At 33.2% G+C, this 15,800-nt stretch overlaps 1 protein-coding gene across 1 annotated transcript; it reads left to right on the top strand.

Moving 5' to 3' along the window:
- Positions 1-11,152: 11,152 nt before the first annotated feature.
- On the top strand, positions 11,153-11,815 carry LOC141587477 (secreted RxLR effector protein 161-like). Its single transcript, XM_074408960.1, has one exon. The coding sequence runs from the start codon at positions 11,153-11,155 to the stop codon at positions 11,813-11,815; it is 663 nt and encodes a 220-aa protein (XP_074265061.1).
- The last annotated feature ends 3,985 nt before the right edge of the window (positions 11,816-15,800 follow it).

Raw genomic sequence — 15,800 nt, 5'->3', positions numbered from 1 at the left:
GCATTCAAAGAGGGGTCTTAGAGAATGTGCTCGTGCAAATTGAAAAGTTCTTTTTTCCTGTTGACTTTGTTGTTTTGGATATTCCTAAAGATGTCAACACCCCAATTATTTTGGGAAGACCGTTTTTGCACACTGCTGGTGCAATAATTGATGTAGGAGAAAGAACTTTGAAATTTAAGGTAGGGAAGCATTCTATTATGTTTGCCCAGTCCCCTAGGAAGAAAGACCCCATGTGGCCCATGGCCCAGTAATATGATTTCTGAAAAGAAGTCTTATTTCGTGCTTTCGACACTCCTACTTCCTTGCATGTACCTATTCCCGTTATGACACCTCCGCCCCATTGGGAGCAAATTGGAGGAAAATTCTTCTGTTTTGACTGTTGCAGGAACTGGTTTGGGGAAGGAAGAACCGCTCATTGCTCCAGCTGTGAAGGAGCCCATTGTTCAGAGAGGCGGTTTGGGATGTCCGAGCTATGCAACCGACGAGGAGCCGATGAGGAGCCCAAGAAGGAAGAGCCACCAAAATTTCGAGTCGGATCTCGAGTATGAGAAGCTAGGAGATGATGGCCACGCTTGGGAAGATGCTAGAGATGATCTCGTTGAGTATTCCAGGCGGAGTAGAGTGGAGTCCAAATTTCCGAGATGAGCACTGCGGAAGCTACTTCATGTAGACAGAAGCCTTGGTCGGAGATTTTCCGCAGTTTCTGTTGATTCGTTTCTTAGACTTTTTTAAGACAATTTATTGCTTTTTAGACTATTTTACGTTTTTCGTGTGCGCGAGACTTCGCTTAGTTTGGTTTGCTTAGGATTTTTATAAACTTTAGACTTTATTTTGGGTTTTGCGCGATTTTGGGCGCGTATTATTGTGCACCTGCAGGTTTTTAGACCTCATTAGCTCAAGAAATTGAGCAAATACGAAGAAATAAGGAGTTACAGCAGTATTTCCAGTCGATCGACTGGTCTGGTTGGTCGATCGACTGGTCTGCGGTTTCCAGGAGCTTCTGTTCTTGTTCACTTGGTCGATCGACTGAGTGGTGTGGTCGATCGACCACCCCGCACTCTTGTACTGCTCACGACCTCTCTCCTGCTATGTTTGGTCGATTTGCGGAATTAAGGGAGTTTTCTACCCCACTTTATCTTCCGTCATTTTATTTATTTCTTCTATGCACATAATACCGCTTCGTTATTGCTTTCTCGGTTTTATGCGTGGTATTTGTTTGTCTTTCAGGTCATTATTGGTAGCACTGCTAGCTACTGAAACCTCCTAGCTCACGCTGGTTTGGGGAGGTTTCCTTTGCTGCGCTTAAAGTCTTGTGAGTTCCCGAGTTCCACTTCATGTCTTATTTATTTGTTTTACGCAAATTCCCATTTCTCTTTTCTTCATTACATGATTTTGCACAATGGGGACATTGTGCGATTTGGTTTGGGGAAGGGTTTTGCGTTGCATTTCATTTGCTTGCATTCACGTTTTCATTTTGTTTTGCATTGTTTATTTCATTTTCCCTTATATATACAAAAATCCAAAAAAATTGATAAATTTCAAAAAATTTTCAATAAAATGCACGTTTATTTTAGCATATAGGTCGAGTCGGAACGGTAGTATTTCAAGGATGATATTGCATTTTGCATCTGTTTATGCCTAAGCCTTGCTTAATTGACATGTTATTAGTAGAATCATATATGCATATCTACGAGTTTTCGTTAATTTATTTGCTGAACTTGATAACTTGACTTAGATTTTCGGCAAGCTACATCATATTCTGAGGCTTAGAGCTTATAACTGGTGACATTCATGACCAGTTTATCTAGGATTGTGAGTAGTTACTCCTTATGAGACATGTTACATTAATTTGCATAAATATGAACTTAATCTGCTTAATACCTGTATGCATTCGGTTTGTGGTTTGTTGACACATGTGGTAGAGGTTTCCCTTTATTCATTTTACCCATGAGCCTCTCATAGCCAAATTTAGCCTTTTGTCCCTTAACTATATCCTATATTTAGCCTGCCTTTGTCAAGCTAGTAGTCTTAGTTTTTGGGAATTTGTTTATTGCGGTTTGGTTATATGCTCTCCTTGAGATGATGTTGGAAAACGAATGAAGGAGGAAAAAGAATTGAAAAATGAAAGAAAGAAAAAAAGAAAAGAAAAAATGATTCGAAAAAAAAAAAAAAAAATGTGTGCTGTACTGAAGAGGGTGGTCGATCGACTGCTTCCCTTTGGTCGATCGACTGCAGCCCGAGAAAAAGAAAGAAAAAATCACATGTTTCAATTATTATGATTTGGTGATTTTCACTCCCATGTTATCATTTATATTTTTTTTTTTGGGGAGTTGACGTATATCGGAGATTGTGAGATTAGTGCTAATCATTTGCACCGGATTTATTGTTTAATCTTGAGCAAGAAGTGGATGTTGTCATATGGTTTTATTTGGGTACTAGCTTGGCCGCCTATACCCCCACATTTCCATAAATGTTTTGCCTCTTCTAACCCATTACCTCACATATCCATATTTACCTCGGCATGTGTCATGGTCATTGGTTGGGTTGGAATGCATATGTACGGTTGTAGAGATTATTTTCATATTAGACTGCAGGCATGTTCTTATAGGTCGTAGTTAGGTGAGAGTCTTCACAAAATTACTTCTTTCTATCTTTACATATATTCACCTGTGCTTATTTGAGTGATTTGAGCGACCCGTGAGAGTCCGAATTGATAAGTCTCTGATTGCTGATTTCAGTGATTTTTAACGACTTTATAACTCGTTTGCATGATTCGCATTGCTAATTGATTGTTGGTTATTGCATTAAATTGGTTTAGGCTTGACAGGTTGCATTTCGCTCTGAGATTGAACTCGTTCCATTAGGTTTTAGGATCGAGTCTAGTTCTTGCTTGGGGACAAGCAAGGTTTGGTTTGGGGAGATTTGATGCGTGTCTAAAATATGATGTTTCACACTTTATTCTACACGCATTTCAGAGCTCAAATGTGCAATATATGCCATTATTTCCCTATTTTCCTCTACTTTCGTGTTTTTGTCTATTATTGCAGAAATATGAAGAATTGAGCGGAAATCGAGCCGAATCCATCACTAAGTAATTGACATTGCATTTGACATGAAGTATTGACTCGAGGAATGAGCTTGGTGCGCGTTTCAAGGCCTAAAGATAGCAAAAGCAAGGGTGCGTACGAGTTTAAGAAGCAAAGAAGCACTTCTCGACATTGCAGGCTGCTTCAGATGGCAATATCTCGAGTTCTAGAGCAGATAATCGATTGATTCCAATTGGAGGTGAAAGCTTATCCTCTTAGCTTTCCAACGCCGCGTAGAACGCCTGATTTGACCAAGTAACGAAGAAATGGCAGATGTTTTAAGATCGGTGCGCTGCAGGAATCGTCGAATGCTATTCCAGACAAAGACTCTTGGTCGATCGATCGGTCCAAGTGGTCGATCGACCACCCCACGGGTTCCAGTAGCTACTGTTCGCTGCTACTTAGTCGATCGACTGATGCTTATGGTCGATCGATCAACAACGGGTCCGACGCAAAAAATAAAAGATCGAGATTAGAAGCCCAATTGTAATTAGGTTTTCGAGTAGGGTTTTACGTGACTCTCTTATTTAACGTAACCCCCGCCTACCTTTTATCCATCATTGATTAGCTTAGAATAGACAGTTCCTATTATACATTCATTATTCGTAGTTTAGAATAAAGCTCGCATCTTATTTACTTTCTGATTCATCTTGTTCCCTTGCCTCGTAATTCGACTCTTTAATTCCAAAGATTGTTTTTATTCGTTTCAGTAGTATTAATTCTTGCTAGATAGAATCCCAAAGCCAATTTAACGTTTCATGTTAATTGTTTGTTTAGTTATTTTAATTATGAAATCATTTGCTTATTTCGTCAATTCTACTGTTGTTGTTATCACCGTTATGTCTAGCTAAATCAACCCCGCTAAGATGTAGGGGATCTATGGCGTAGATGGCAATTAGAATAGGTGACCTCGCATTAGGGCTTGGTCGATCGACTGGCTTATCTAGTCGGTCGACTGAGCCGGTTGGTCGATCGACCGGGCAGCTAGTCGATCGATGACTTTCAACGTCCTGGTTTTGCTTTGTTTGTTTCGTTAAGTGCTTTATCTAGCAATGAGACCGAGAGGAGACTTGTTAGATGCTTAGTTTTGACCAATCCCATAGATCGAGAGATAGGGAAGGGCATTAATTAACGAATTAAAACGACTAAATTGCTAAGATCGAGAGATAACGTAATTTAGTTTGCATTAGGAATCATTAATCAAGAACGAGAGTTAGTATTAATGAGACTTAGGGATTAGTAGCATAGGCCGAGAGGTAGCTACTATTTAACATGGACCGAGAGGACTTGTTTTCCCCATCCTTCGCGACCGTATTTCGAAGTTACCTAGGATTATGTGCCATCGCAGCTATAGTGAACCGACCATCTTAGCTCCTTTTTATCATTCGCTTATTCCTGTTTTTATTACTTGCCTTTTTACTTTTGCATTTAGACTTAGATTCAATTCAAATCAAACCCCCCAAAGAATTCATAGACCAAATAAAGACAATTAGAACTCCCTACCTCCCTGCGGATCGACCCTTACTACCACTTACTAGTTGTAGTTTGGAAATTATAAATATTATTTTTGATACTTACTTCGACAGGTATCATATGTCTTGACCGATCGCGGGCCGAGCTTATCCTCGTGTCTCCACTTGACATAAGCCTCGCAGCCCCAAACCCGAATAAAGGACAAGTTAGGGACCGTTCCCTTCCACATTTCATATGGAGTCTTGTCGACAGCTTTAGACGGACTTCGGTTAAGTATAAGAGCAAATGACAAAGAGCAAAACCCCATAATGAATCATGTACTACCGTGTGACTCATCATGGATCGAACCATATCAAGTAATGTTCGATTTCTCCGTTCGGACACACCATTTAATTGAGGTGTTCCGGTGGAGTTAATCGCAAAACTATTCCACAGTCTTTAAGGTGTTGATCAAACTCATTTGAAAGATATTCGCCACCCCGATCCGAACGGAGTGCTTTAACCTTTCTTCCCAGTTGGTTCTCAAACCTTATTCTCGTATTCCTTGAATTTTTCAAAAGATTCACTTTTATGCTTCATGAAGTAGACATATCCGTATCTACTCAAATCGTCCGTGAAAGTGATAAAATATCTATAGCCATTTCTAGCGGTAATTGACATAGGTCCACATACATCAGTATGTATGAGTCCTAATAGGTCACTAGCGCGCATTCCACCACCTTTGAAGGAAATTCGAGTCATTTTGCCGATAAGACAGGATTCACACGTGCCAAATGTAGAAAAATCGAATGCGGGAATAGTCCCATTCTCGATGAGTTTCTTTACACGTTTTTCATTTATGTGTCCCATTCGACAATGCCATAGATAAGTTTGATCTTTGTCACCAACTTTTAATTTCTTATTATTCACATGTAATATATCTGTGGTTTGATCTAAGATGTAAATTCCATTCATGGAAACTGCTTTGCCATAAACCATTTCATTAAAAGAGAAAATACAAATTATTATCCTTTATTGAAAATGAAAAACCGTCTTTATCAAGTACGGAAACAGAAATAATGTTCTTAGATAAACTGGGTACATAGTAACAGTTATATAAATATAACTCAAAACCACTTGGGAGTTGGATTACGTATGTTCCCTTTGAGACTGCAGCAACTCTAGCTCCATTCCCGACTCGCAGGTCCACATCACCCTTTGCGAGAGGTGTGATGTTTTTTAGGCCCTGCAAATGATTACACAAATGAGAACCACAACCAAGATCAATTACCCAAGTTCCGAAACTTGCATGGTTAATCTCAATCATATGAATATAAGATGACATACCAACAGAGTGACGCGTGCCGCTTTTATGTCCTCATGGTACACGGGACAGATCCTCCTCCAATGTCCAGTCTTGTGACAATGGTGGCATTCAGCGTTACCGTCCTTACTCTTTGCTTTGCCTTGTGAGCCACTAGACTCACCAGACCCACTCTTACCGTTTCCTGACTTTTTAAACTTTGGCTTTTCTACAGTTAGGTCGCCGTGAGCTTTGCCCTTACCCTTATTCTTGTTGGAAATCATGAGAACATCTTGCTTCATGCTCCCATTCAATTTCATATCCTTCTCGGTCTATACGAGAAGTGAGTGTAGCTCATGAGGACTTTTCTTCATGTCATTCATGTAGTAATTTGCCCTGAAGAGGGCAAAACCATCATGAAGTGAATGAAGCATACGGTCAATGACTATGCTCTCACTGATTTTGCAATCAAGTGCCTCCAGTTTCTCGACATTCTCAATCATGTTAAAAATGTGTGGGCTAACCGGTTGGCCCTTCTGGAGTTTCGCATCAAAGAAGCGACATGTATGCTCATAAGTAACGATTCTCGGTGCTTTTGAGAACTCATTAGTGAGCGTGGTGAAAATCTTGTTTGCACCTTGGGCAATGAAGCGTCTTTGCAAATTGGTTTCCATTGCAAAAATGAGTACGTTCTTTATCGCACCCGCTACCATAACGAAGTCACTATAAGCAATTGACTCGTTAGCTCTTGCATTGGGGCCTGGGTTTGGCGGTATTGGCCCCGTTAAGTACTTGAGCTTACCGTCAGCAATGGCAGCATTCCGTAATGATGCCTCCCAGTCCGCAAAGTTGGACCCATCATTCTTCAGTCGTGTGAACTGATTCATGTGGTCCATGAAAGCTTTCAGCCAGGACTCGCGTCCAAGTGTGGCACTTGGCATAGGGATATCATTATTTCCAGTCATTTGTTGTAAGCAGTATTATCAATATAAAACGAATTCTACACTGCGAAAAGGAAAAAATATAATAAGCATACTCATCGTTATGATTTAAGTCTAATGCAATGCTTTTATAACGCGAAGACTCAAGCATTTATACAATTGACCTCCCTCAAGAATTATATAAATGATCCCAAGACTCAATTATCTGTAAATTGATAAGCCAACCTTTTCGCTAATTCTACTTTTATAATTCTTGGTCGATAAATTTCTGTAAATTCTATCTATAGTCCATCATAATCTCGAGAAACTCTTCGGATTATAATGTTGAGGTAAACTAAGTCAACACAAACTACTTACCCAACGTAGAAGGGGTCATATGGAGAATATGGTCCTATATGCCTACCGACGAAGAAGGGATTCATAGACGTTTGGCCTATAAAGACTAGTCTCAATTTCAGTTTTAGAGGAAGATCCCATCAACTTTATTTTAATTCATTTTAAGTGAACTAATATCTAGCATGCGAGAATGAATAAACTAAGATGATGGCTTAAAATTGTGTGACATCCTTATGTCCATGATAACTAACATTCAATCTATATGAGTCAATTTTCAGGCATATTAGTAGGTGGTTTGGTTTAGGCGGAATATGATGCATTAACTATCATGTGAAGAAAAGCAATAAGAATGGAAAAACGTAAAACAAAAACAAAGTCCTAGTGTGGCCTATCTACCAAAATGAACATAAATACAACTTTGGAATCCTTCCTAGAACCCGAGAAGCTTGTCTTGATGTTCCATCTTGGTCCATGTAGCGGAGTGAGCAATCCAATCTCCATCTTTAGTCTTCTCAAAATTACAATTAATAAATTACAAAATGAACCTATTTACATTCTAATTTCAAAACTATAATATAAAAGAAAACCAAACGGAGATACGAGATCTCAAAATTACATAAAAATTATGTTTCCATCATTACGAAAACATAATTAACTAAGGCCACACTAGGTATTACAAATTACAACCGATTGCAAAAATACGTAAATAAACCATTCAACTAAACATTCAACTAAATAAAAATGCATCAACTATAAATTAATCATTCAAGACATAATTCCTTAATTATGTAGAGTAATTTATCCAAACCACCTATTTAAATGATCAAATTATGTGACAATTTCTCAATTACTCACAATAATTCCAATCTTAATACATATTTACTTGAAATATGAATTAATCCAACATCATTTTAAACCTCTTTAAAATAATTGGGTATCTTTAATTTTGTGAACTTTTTCACAACAAACAATCATACATTATAAATTTAATGTATAATCAATATTGGCCAAAACAAAAACACAAAAAAAAAATGAAATCCTTTTTTTTCTTTTTGTTCTCGGCATAATCACAAAACAAACAAAAACAGTTTGTTATATTTTTTTTCTTGCGGCATTTTGCCAAAAATGAAGGAAAAACAGATTTTTTTTATTTTTAATCTCTCGGCATTTAACAAAAAATGAAAAACAGCCCATTTTTTTCTTTCTGCTCACCTTTCACCAAAAAACAAAAAAAAATGTTTTTTTTTTTCTTTCGACATTAAGCCCTAAATGTCGAAAAAACATATTTTTTAAAGATGAACAAATTTGTTTAATGTTGCTACTAGAACAAGATTGGCATAATCATCAACATTTAAATTAATGAATCATGATCTTAAACAACAATTTAACATCATGTGAGCCAAAAACTATATAGCAAAAACAAATAATCATCATTAAATCAATTTCCATTTACATTTTAATTTAATTCTCATTAAATCAAAACATCTACAAATTTATCATATTATCATCTTAACTAATTAAAACAACAATATGAATAAATCAAAATGGAAACAAGAACAACAAAAACAACAACAACATATCGGCAAAAAAAAATCCCTCGGCAAAAAAAAAAAATTCTCTCGGCCGAATGCTTTTTTTTTCTTTAAAAAATTTGTGTTTAAATCCATTTATGAAAATCATACAAAATAATTTCGTGGCCTATGCTCTGATACCACTTGTGGGAAATATCGGTATACTTCCTCTAAAAATTTTCGGATTATAACGAAATTATAATAATGAAATTGCTAGTCATAAATGAAATTGCATAAACAAAAATAGTAGAGATTAGAATCAACCTTTGGTCCTAGCAATTTGGTCTAAGAACAATATCAAAATCGATATTCTCCTAATCGTTGCACCCAAAATGCTATGAGAAATGCCTAATTTTTGCTAGAAAAATGAACCCTAATTTTCCCTAATTTTAGAGTAGTTTTAGGGTTTTTTTTATGAGAGATTTTTTAGGTCAAAAATAAGTGAATAAAAATGATCCTCCTTCTCACCTAATATAACCGAAAAAGGAGAGAAATGGGGAAGATAATTTTTTTTCTCCTTTCATTTTTTTGAGCCGTGTAACACCTCAAATAAGGAGAGAAAAATCTCCTTATTTTTGGTAGTTATCCTAATGTATATAATATGTATTATTTTTTATCAATTGTCAATTATGTCAACATGTATTTAATAAGTCCACAAACAACAGTTTGCAGTCGATTTATTAATAACGGTATGTCAACATTTATTATGACAATATCGTATAATATATACATTAATTATAAATATCGCATATTTATAATTTGCTTATTAAATATAACTGGTTACGTTTAATTACGAATTAACATCTTAATTCGTTTAAGCTAACATTATATACATTAATTAAATATAACAGTTTATATTCAATTTACGAATTAACAGTTAATTCGTCTCATCTAATATTATTTAATTGTATTAAATAATCGTCTCATCATCACATTGACTAACTGTTTAGTCAAATACATGGACTAACCTTTTAGTCATATAAGACATCAATGTGATTATATTTTCATACAATCACATCTCTCAAACACATCCTTTAGGTGTGACTTTTAGGGACCAGTTGATCACCGCCATCAGAATGATAATAACGTCAAACTTCTAGCAAGCCAACCGTTATTAAGTAAACGTTAATCAACTGATAAAATACTAAGTATACCCTTGTGAACCTATAAGAAATTTATGTACGTTATCACACTAACTGTGGAGGGCACAAGCTCCAACATGAAGAAATTTCAGTGACAGTGGAATATTTAAAGAAAGAGTTTGAGATGAAAGATCTCGGGAAAACCAAATTTTGTTTGGGTTTACAAATTGAGCATTTAAATAAGGGTTATTTAATGAGAATACTCTGAACTATGGGGGTTCTTCTCAAAATACTCCAAACTCTAGTTTAACTACCAATAAAACCAACAATTACACCTCTTCTCTTATATTAGAATTGGTGTTTTTACAACTTGCAATAGCAGGTAAATATTAGTCCGGGCCCACTCTTTTCCCTTTTATCAGTCCTCACTCCTCAATCTTCATCTTCCTCCTTTGCTCCGTCTTTAGCTGCACTTTTTTTTTTATTTTCAAATTTAATCTCTCATTCCATTTCAAATGTGGATCGCTCATCTTCATCTTTTATCAATTACCCATAATACAATAATGCTCCTACAAGCAAATTAAACCTATCAAAATTCAAACAGTAGGAAAAAAACATCCTATAAATTTGACATAATCTAGGCTTTACATTTAGATCTTATAGATGGAATAAAAGTACATAAATAAATCAAAAAGTTTGATTCTTGGATACCCAAATCATTAAAACCGAAACCGAAACCCCAGATTAATGGAATTGAAAGATAGAAAAAACAAATAATAGGGGAAATGAAATATATTAATTACTAAAGATATAGAATAAAATACCGAGTATTTTGTGGAAGTGAAAATTGTAGAGATTGTTGGGTTCTTTATTTAACTAGATCTTAGCAAAACGATTACCCAATTCCTTAACCAAGCAAAAAGTTGTTGTTCTTCTTCACTATCTCCGACACCAATGATCTTGCTACTGTTGCCGAGGTGATCGCGGAAGGAACAAAAGGCGTTTAAGAGCTTGAAGAAGAGGTAGAGCTGCTTTAATGGGGGTTGGTTGAAAAGATAAGGGAAAGGGAAAAGAAGGCTTAGAGAAAAGGAGGCATTAACAGAGAAAAGGAAAAAAAGGATTAAAATTGGTGTATAAATAATTGTTCACCTTCTTAACAGGTAACCAGTCACCCGATTCTAATATGAGAGAAGAGGTGTAATTGTTGGTTTTATTGGTAGTTAAAATAGAGTTTGAAGTATTTTGAGAAGCACTCACATAGTTCAGAGTATTCTCATTAAATAACCCTTTAAATAATGGAATTCTCTTACACCAAGCAACATACACGGAAAAGGTACTTAACAATTTTTTTATGGATAAAGCACATCCTTTGAGTACTCCAATGGTAGTACGATCACTTGATATTGATAAAGATCCATTTCGCCCTAGAGAAAATAATGAAGAGATTCTTGGTCCTGAAGTACCTTATTTAAGTGCAATTGGCGCAGTGATGTATATTGCAAGTCATACTAGACCTGATATATCATTTTCCGTTAATTTATTAGCCAGGTTTAGTTCTTGTCCAACCCGAAGGCATTGGAATGGGATTAAACATGTACTTCGTTATCTTCAAGGTACGAAGGATATGGGTTTATTTTTCCCTAACATGTCCAGAGAAAATCTAGTTGGTTTTGCAGATGCAGATTATTTATCAGATCCTCATAATGCCCGATCACAAACTGGATATGTGTTTACCTGTGGTGGTACTGCCATTTCTTGGCGCTCTATGAAACAAACTATAACGGCTACTTTTTCTAATCATTCTGAGATTTTAGCAATTCACGAGGCAAGCCGTGAATGTGTATGGCTAAGATCTGTAATTCAGCATATACGAGAAGATTGCGGTTTGTCCTTCCAGAAAGAAGCATCCACAGTTTTATATGAAGACAATGCAGCATGTATTGCACAACTAAAGGAAGGTTATATCAAAGGTGACAGAACAAAGCACATATCACCAAAATTCTTCTTCACTCATGATCTTCAAAAGAGTGGCGATATTGGTTAAAATATGGAACTTAAAAATAAATAAATAAATTATTAATTTAAAACCTTAATACACTTACCTTGATGATGATAAAATGATAAGAAATATTATTGACACATATTTACAATTCTTTTGGCGATGAAAGCAAAAAGATATTGGCTTATTTTGGTTCACAAATATTGTCTTCCATCAAACATTTATAGCCAAATGAGGATGCGTTTTATGGCTTTTGGCGTCTTTTTTTATTATTATTATCAAATTTAATATATACATAAATATGTAGCAAATTTTTATGACTTTTGAGCATTCTTTTTCATTATTAGCAAATTTAATATAGACATAAATATAGTGTGTAAGGAGAAATGAAATGTAAAAGGTTTTCCTTAATTTTTTTTTTTTTTTTTACAAAATCCACATTGCATGAGAATTTTTTAGGGATTTATCTTACGAAACTAAAACATGGTAGATATTTTGCCTTGTTTTTATTTATAAATTATATTTATAGATTTATATATATCCAATTAATGAAATTGAGTAACTTTATTGCAATAAGATTTAAGAGGAAATTACACATATAAACAGTTTAAAATTAGAGTGATGTAAATTTTTATTCGTCGTTTAACCTACTCTAGTTTGAAAAATTAAAAGGTCAATGTTTAATGTTAAGTATTTTATTATTTGCCCTTAATCTTTACAAATTCTTTATTATTTTATAAACGGCGTAAACATAGAATTATGTGATATTTATCTGTTTTTTAGAATATTCTAACAATAAAGTAGAAATTTAAAATTCAGTATGAATTTTATATGATTTTTAACTGATGTTTAATTTATCTAGAAATTAAAAAGGCCAAATTTTAATGTTTGTTATGCTATTTGAATTTTATATGATTTTTAACTGTTGTTTTGTTCTATTTAGGGGCTATCAAGATTTGTGAAGTTGTGCTATTCAATGGTAAATACATTTACATATTTATGATTCAATGCCCTCTTTTTTTTTTCATTATTTACGGGAAAAATTAAATAATAATGATAAGGTTAATATTACATAAATCAAATTCCACCATTTTGTTTGTTATTAATCACTCAGTGTTTTTTTTTGTTTTTTTTTTGTAGCGATATTTCATTGAAGAAAGAAGACTATATGAAGAACAAAATACTAGAATTGCATAAATAAATACTCCCTCCATTTCACTCAATACTATATTATAAACTAACTACAAGATTGACAACACGAATTGAATATGAATGACTAATTGTTTTTAGGTTCATAAATTTTTTTTTAAGATTTCAAAAACTTTTAAAATTATGTTTTATTTGGGTTTATGTTGCTTTTTTATTCATCATTTTTCCTTTGAGCAATAGCTCTCATAGAATGAAATTGGCGTTGCGAGGATCTTAATCTTATTAACAAGTTAGACAAAAAAATCCTATTGACATGGATAATGGCTAAATGTAAATTATTATTTAATATTTATGCCTACATGTCATATTATGTATCTAATGTATATATACAAAACATATAATGAGATGGAAATGAAATTTGTAGTAGGCTACTATATATTTAATTCATTTTATCATTTATGCAAAAATTTAAAATTTAGAATTTTTGACAAATGGATATAGATGATATATACTAAGATTAGCATTTATTAGACTTCATAACTATATTACTATAAAAAATATAATTTATGAGAATTAAAATATTGAGAAGATAAAAAAACCCTATAATCATATATGTTTTAAGCTTACGTTGTGAGATTTATCATTCTCAAAAAAAGAAAGAAAAAGAAAAAAGAAAATAATTCAACATTATGCATTAATTTGCGCTTTCATCTTCACTTACTAACTTTATTTATCCTAAATGACAAAGGGACGTTCAAACTTTAACATAGAAATTTTAGTACAAAATATATACAATCTAATTAAAAGATAACCTTAACCATTTAATTTTCTTATATGAGTGTCATGAATTAATGAATGCTGAACTCATTGATAACTTGAAGGTATTTTTTTTTGTTTTTTTAAAATCACATGTTATTAGTATATTAATCAAAACAACAACTAAAATACAATATATAATTTAGTTGTTAAAAAAAAGAGTAGGTCTCCTGAGAGACGGTCTCTTAATAAGCTTTATTGAGAGACCATTGTACAATTTTAAGAAAATGTGGTACTAAAGGTAATAAAATAGGTACAAATCATGATTAATGATAAAATGGGTACATTTATTATGTAAATAGGTACGAAATTACTATGTCACGATCAACAACAAAAGGGGTACGAAATACAAATAAAAGGGTACGAAAGATTGGTCTCTCAATAACTTAGTGAGAGACCGTCTCTCCCAAGTTTTAGTGTAAAAAATAGGGCGTTAACTAACTAAATTTTATGTATTTCAAGACTACATTTTTTAAATGGATCAACTAATTGCTCGGACAAATGTAAACAATACGATAAAAATAACAAAACTAAAACAGATAAATCCATGAATTTCACGGGTCACAAACCTAGTTTTTTGTTTAAATAGCAAGTATTAGGTTTGTTGACTCAAAATCTACATCCGCCCCACCATCAATGACCGGTACAATTTTTGAACTCGTATCCGCTCCACCACGGGCCAAAACTCTACCCATACCCGCTCAAATAAAACCTATCATTCCAATAAAACCAACCTCCACCCTTGTCTCCTCGTAAAATATATACCTCTCCATTAATATGATCTAGACCCTTAGTGGGTAAAAAAAATATAAAATTAATTAATGTCAAAAATTATATCTAAATGAGCTCATATATGTTACTTTTGAGTTTCATTATAATTTTTTAAGTTCGGTATTTTTATTATAGAGCTTGGATCATTTCAAACAAAGCTCGCTCGTAATATATAGGTCTAAGCTCAAATAAACACATCATAGAGCTCGGTTTTTTTTTCTATAGAGCCAGTACAACATCAATACTATATATTAAATCCAGTAAACAAGGGACTTCAATGCAATTAAATAAATTTATTCAAATTAATAATACTATATAATTTTTAATCATAGCGCTGTGTGATGGACCTGATCGAACAAGAGATTTCAATGTGAATATTATATAGTTTTGGTTAAAGCATAAATTTAGAGAACACCATAATATGGTGATTTTCCTTAAAATAACATGCCACAGTTATGGTATTAATTAGTATAAAGAAGATGTTTATTATTTAACATACACGAATATAATATAAATATGTTATATATTGGTAACTATTAAAAGGTAAATAAATCAAGCTAGATTTTCAAAGAAATATAATACGAGTATTCCATAATTCTTTTGATGTGTAACTAGTGTAGATCCCGTGCAAATGCGGGGTAAATATAGGTCTTTTAATTTTTAGTTATTAGTTATAGATTTTATATTTATATCACACAAATTTTTATAAGAAATAACTAATATTAAAATTAATTAAAAGAATTGAGTAATTCTATGAATTGTGTTTTTTTATGAAAATATTTTAACCATCAAGTTATTTAAAAAAAAAAAAAAAATTTCGTCACGAAGTTAATAATAGAAGATACATTTTTTATGTATAGATGATTTTAAATGGAAAGTTAGTTTAATAAATGAAAATCTAATTTATTTCCATACATAAGTTTGAGCACTTTGGAGGGAAAACTTTAGAAAAGTTCTATTATCTTAGTATATAGGAGGATTTATATCCTTTTTAAATTTGCACCTCATTAATATTTATCATTTCACTTAATTGTATTTTGATATGAAACAAAAAAAAAAAAAAAAAAAACTACAAAAAAAAAATTATTTAAGTTGTTAATTTTTGTTAGTCAATGCTTTTTTTGTCACGAAGCTAATATTAAGCATGTGTCAAGTTATTCTCTACAGTAATAATTATTGCATTACTGAAAAATTTAGCAACTTATACTTTATAGTTTAATATCAATTTTATTTTATTTTAATAAAAGAATCATAATTATAAATTTATTTAAAAAATTAGAGTTTATTTATAAGA

Source organism: Silene latifolia, chromosome 6 (genome assembly GCF_048544455.1).
Source record: "Silene latifolia isolate original U9 population chromosome 6, ASM4854445v1, whole genome shotgun sequence".
Taxonomy (NCBI): Eukaryota; Viridiplantae; Streptophyta; class Magnoliopsida; order Caryophyllales; family Caryophyllaceae; genus Silene; species Silene latifolia.
Note: the sequence above shows the minus strand (reverse complement) of the source record. Positions and strands in the feature narration are given on the sequence as shown.

What these genes read in the sequence shown, in the direction of transcription:
- LOC141587477 (XM_074408960.1), top strand. Translation starts at nt 11,153, where the DNA reads ATGGTAGTACGATCACTTGATATTGATAAAGATCCATTTCGCCCTAGA.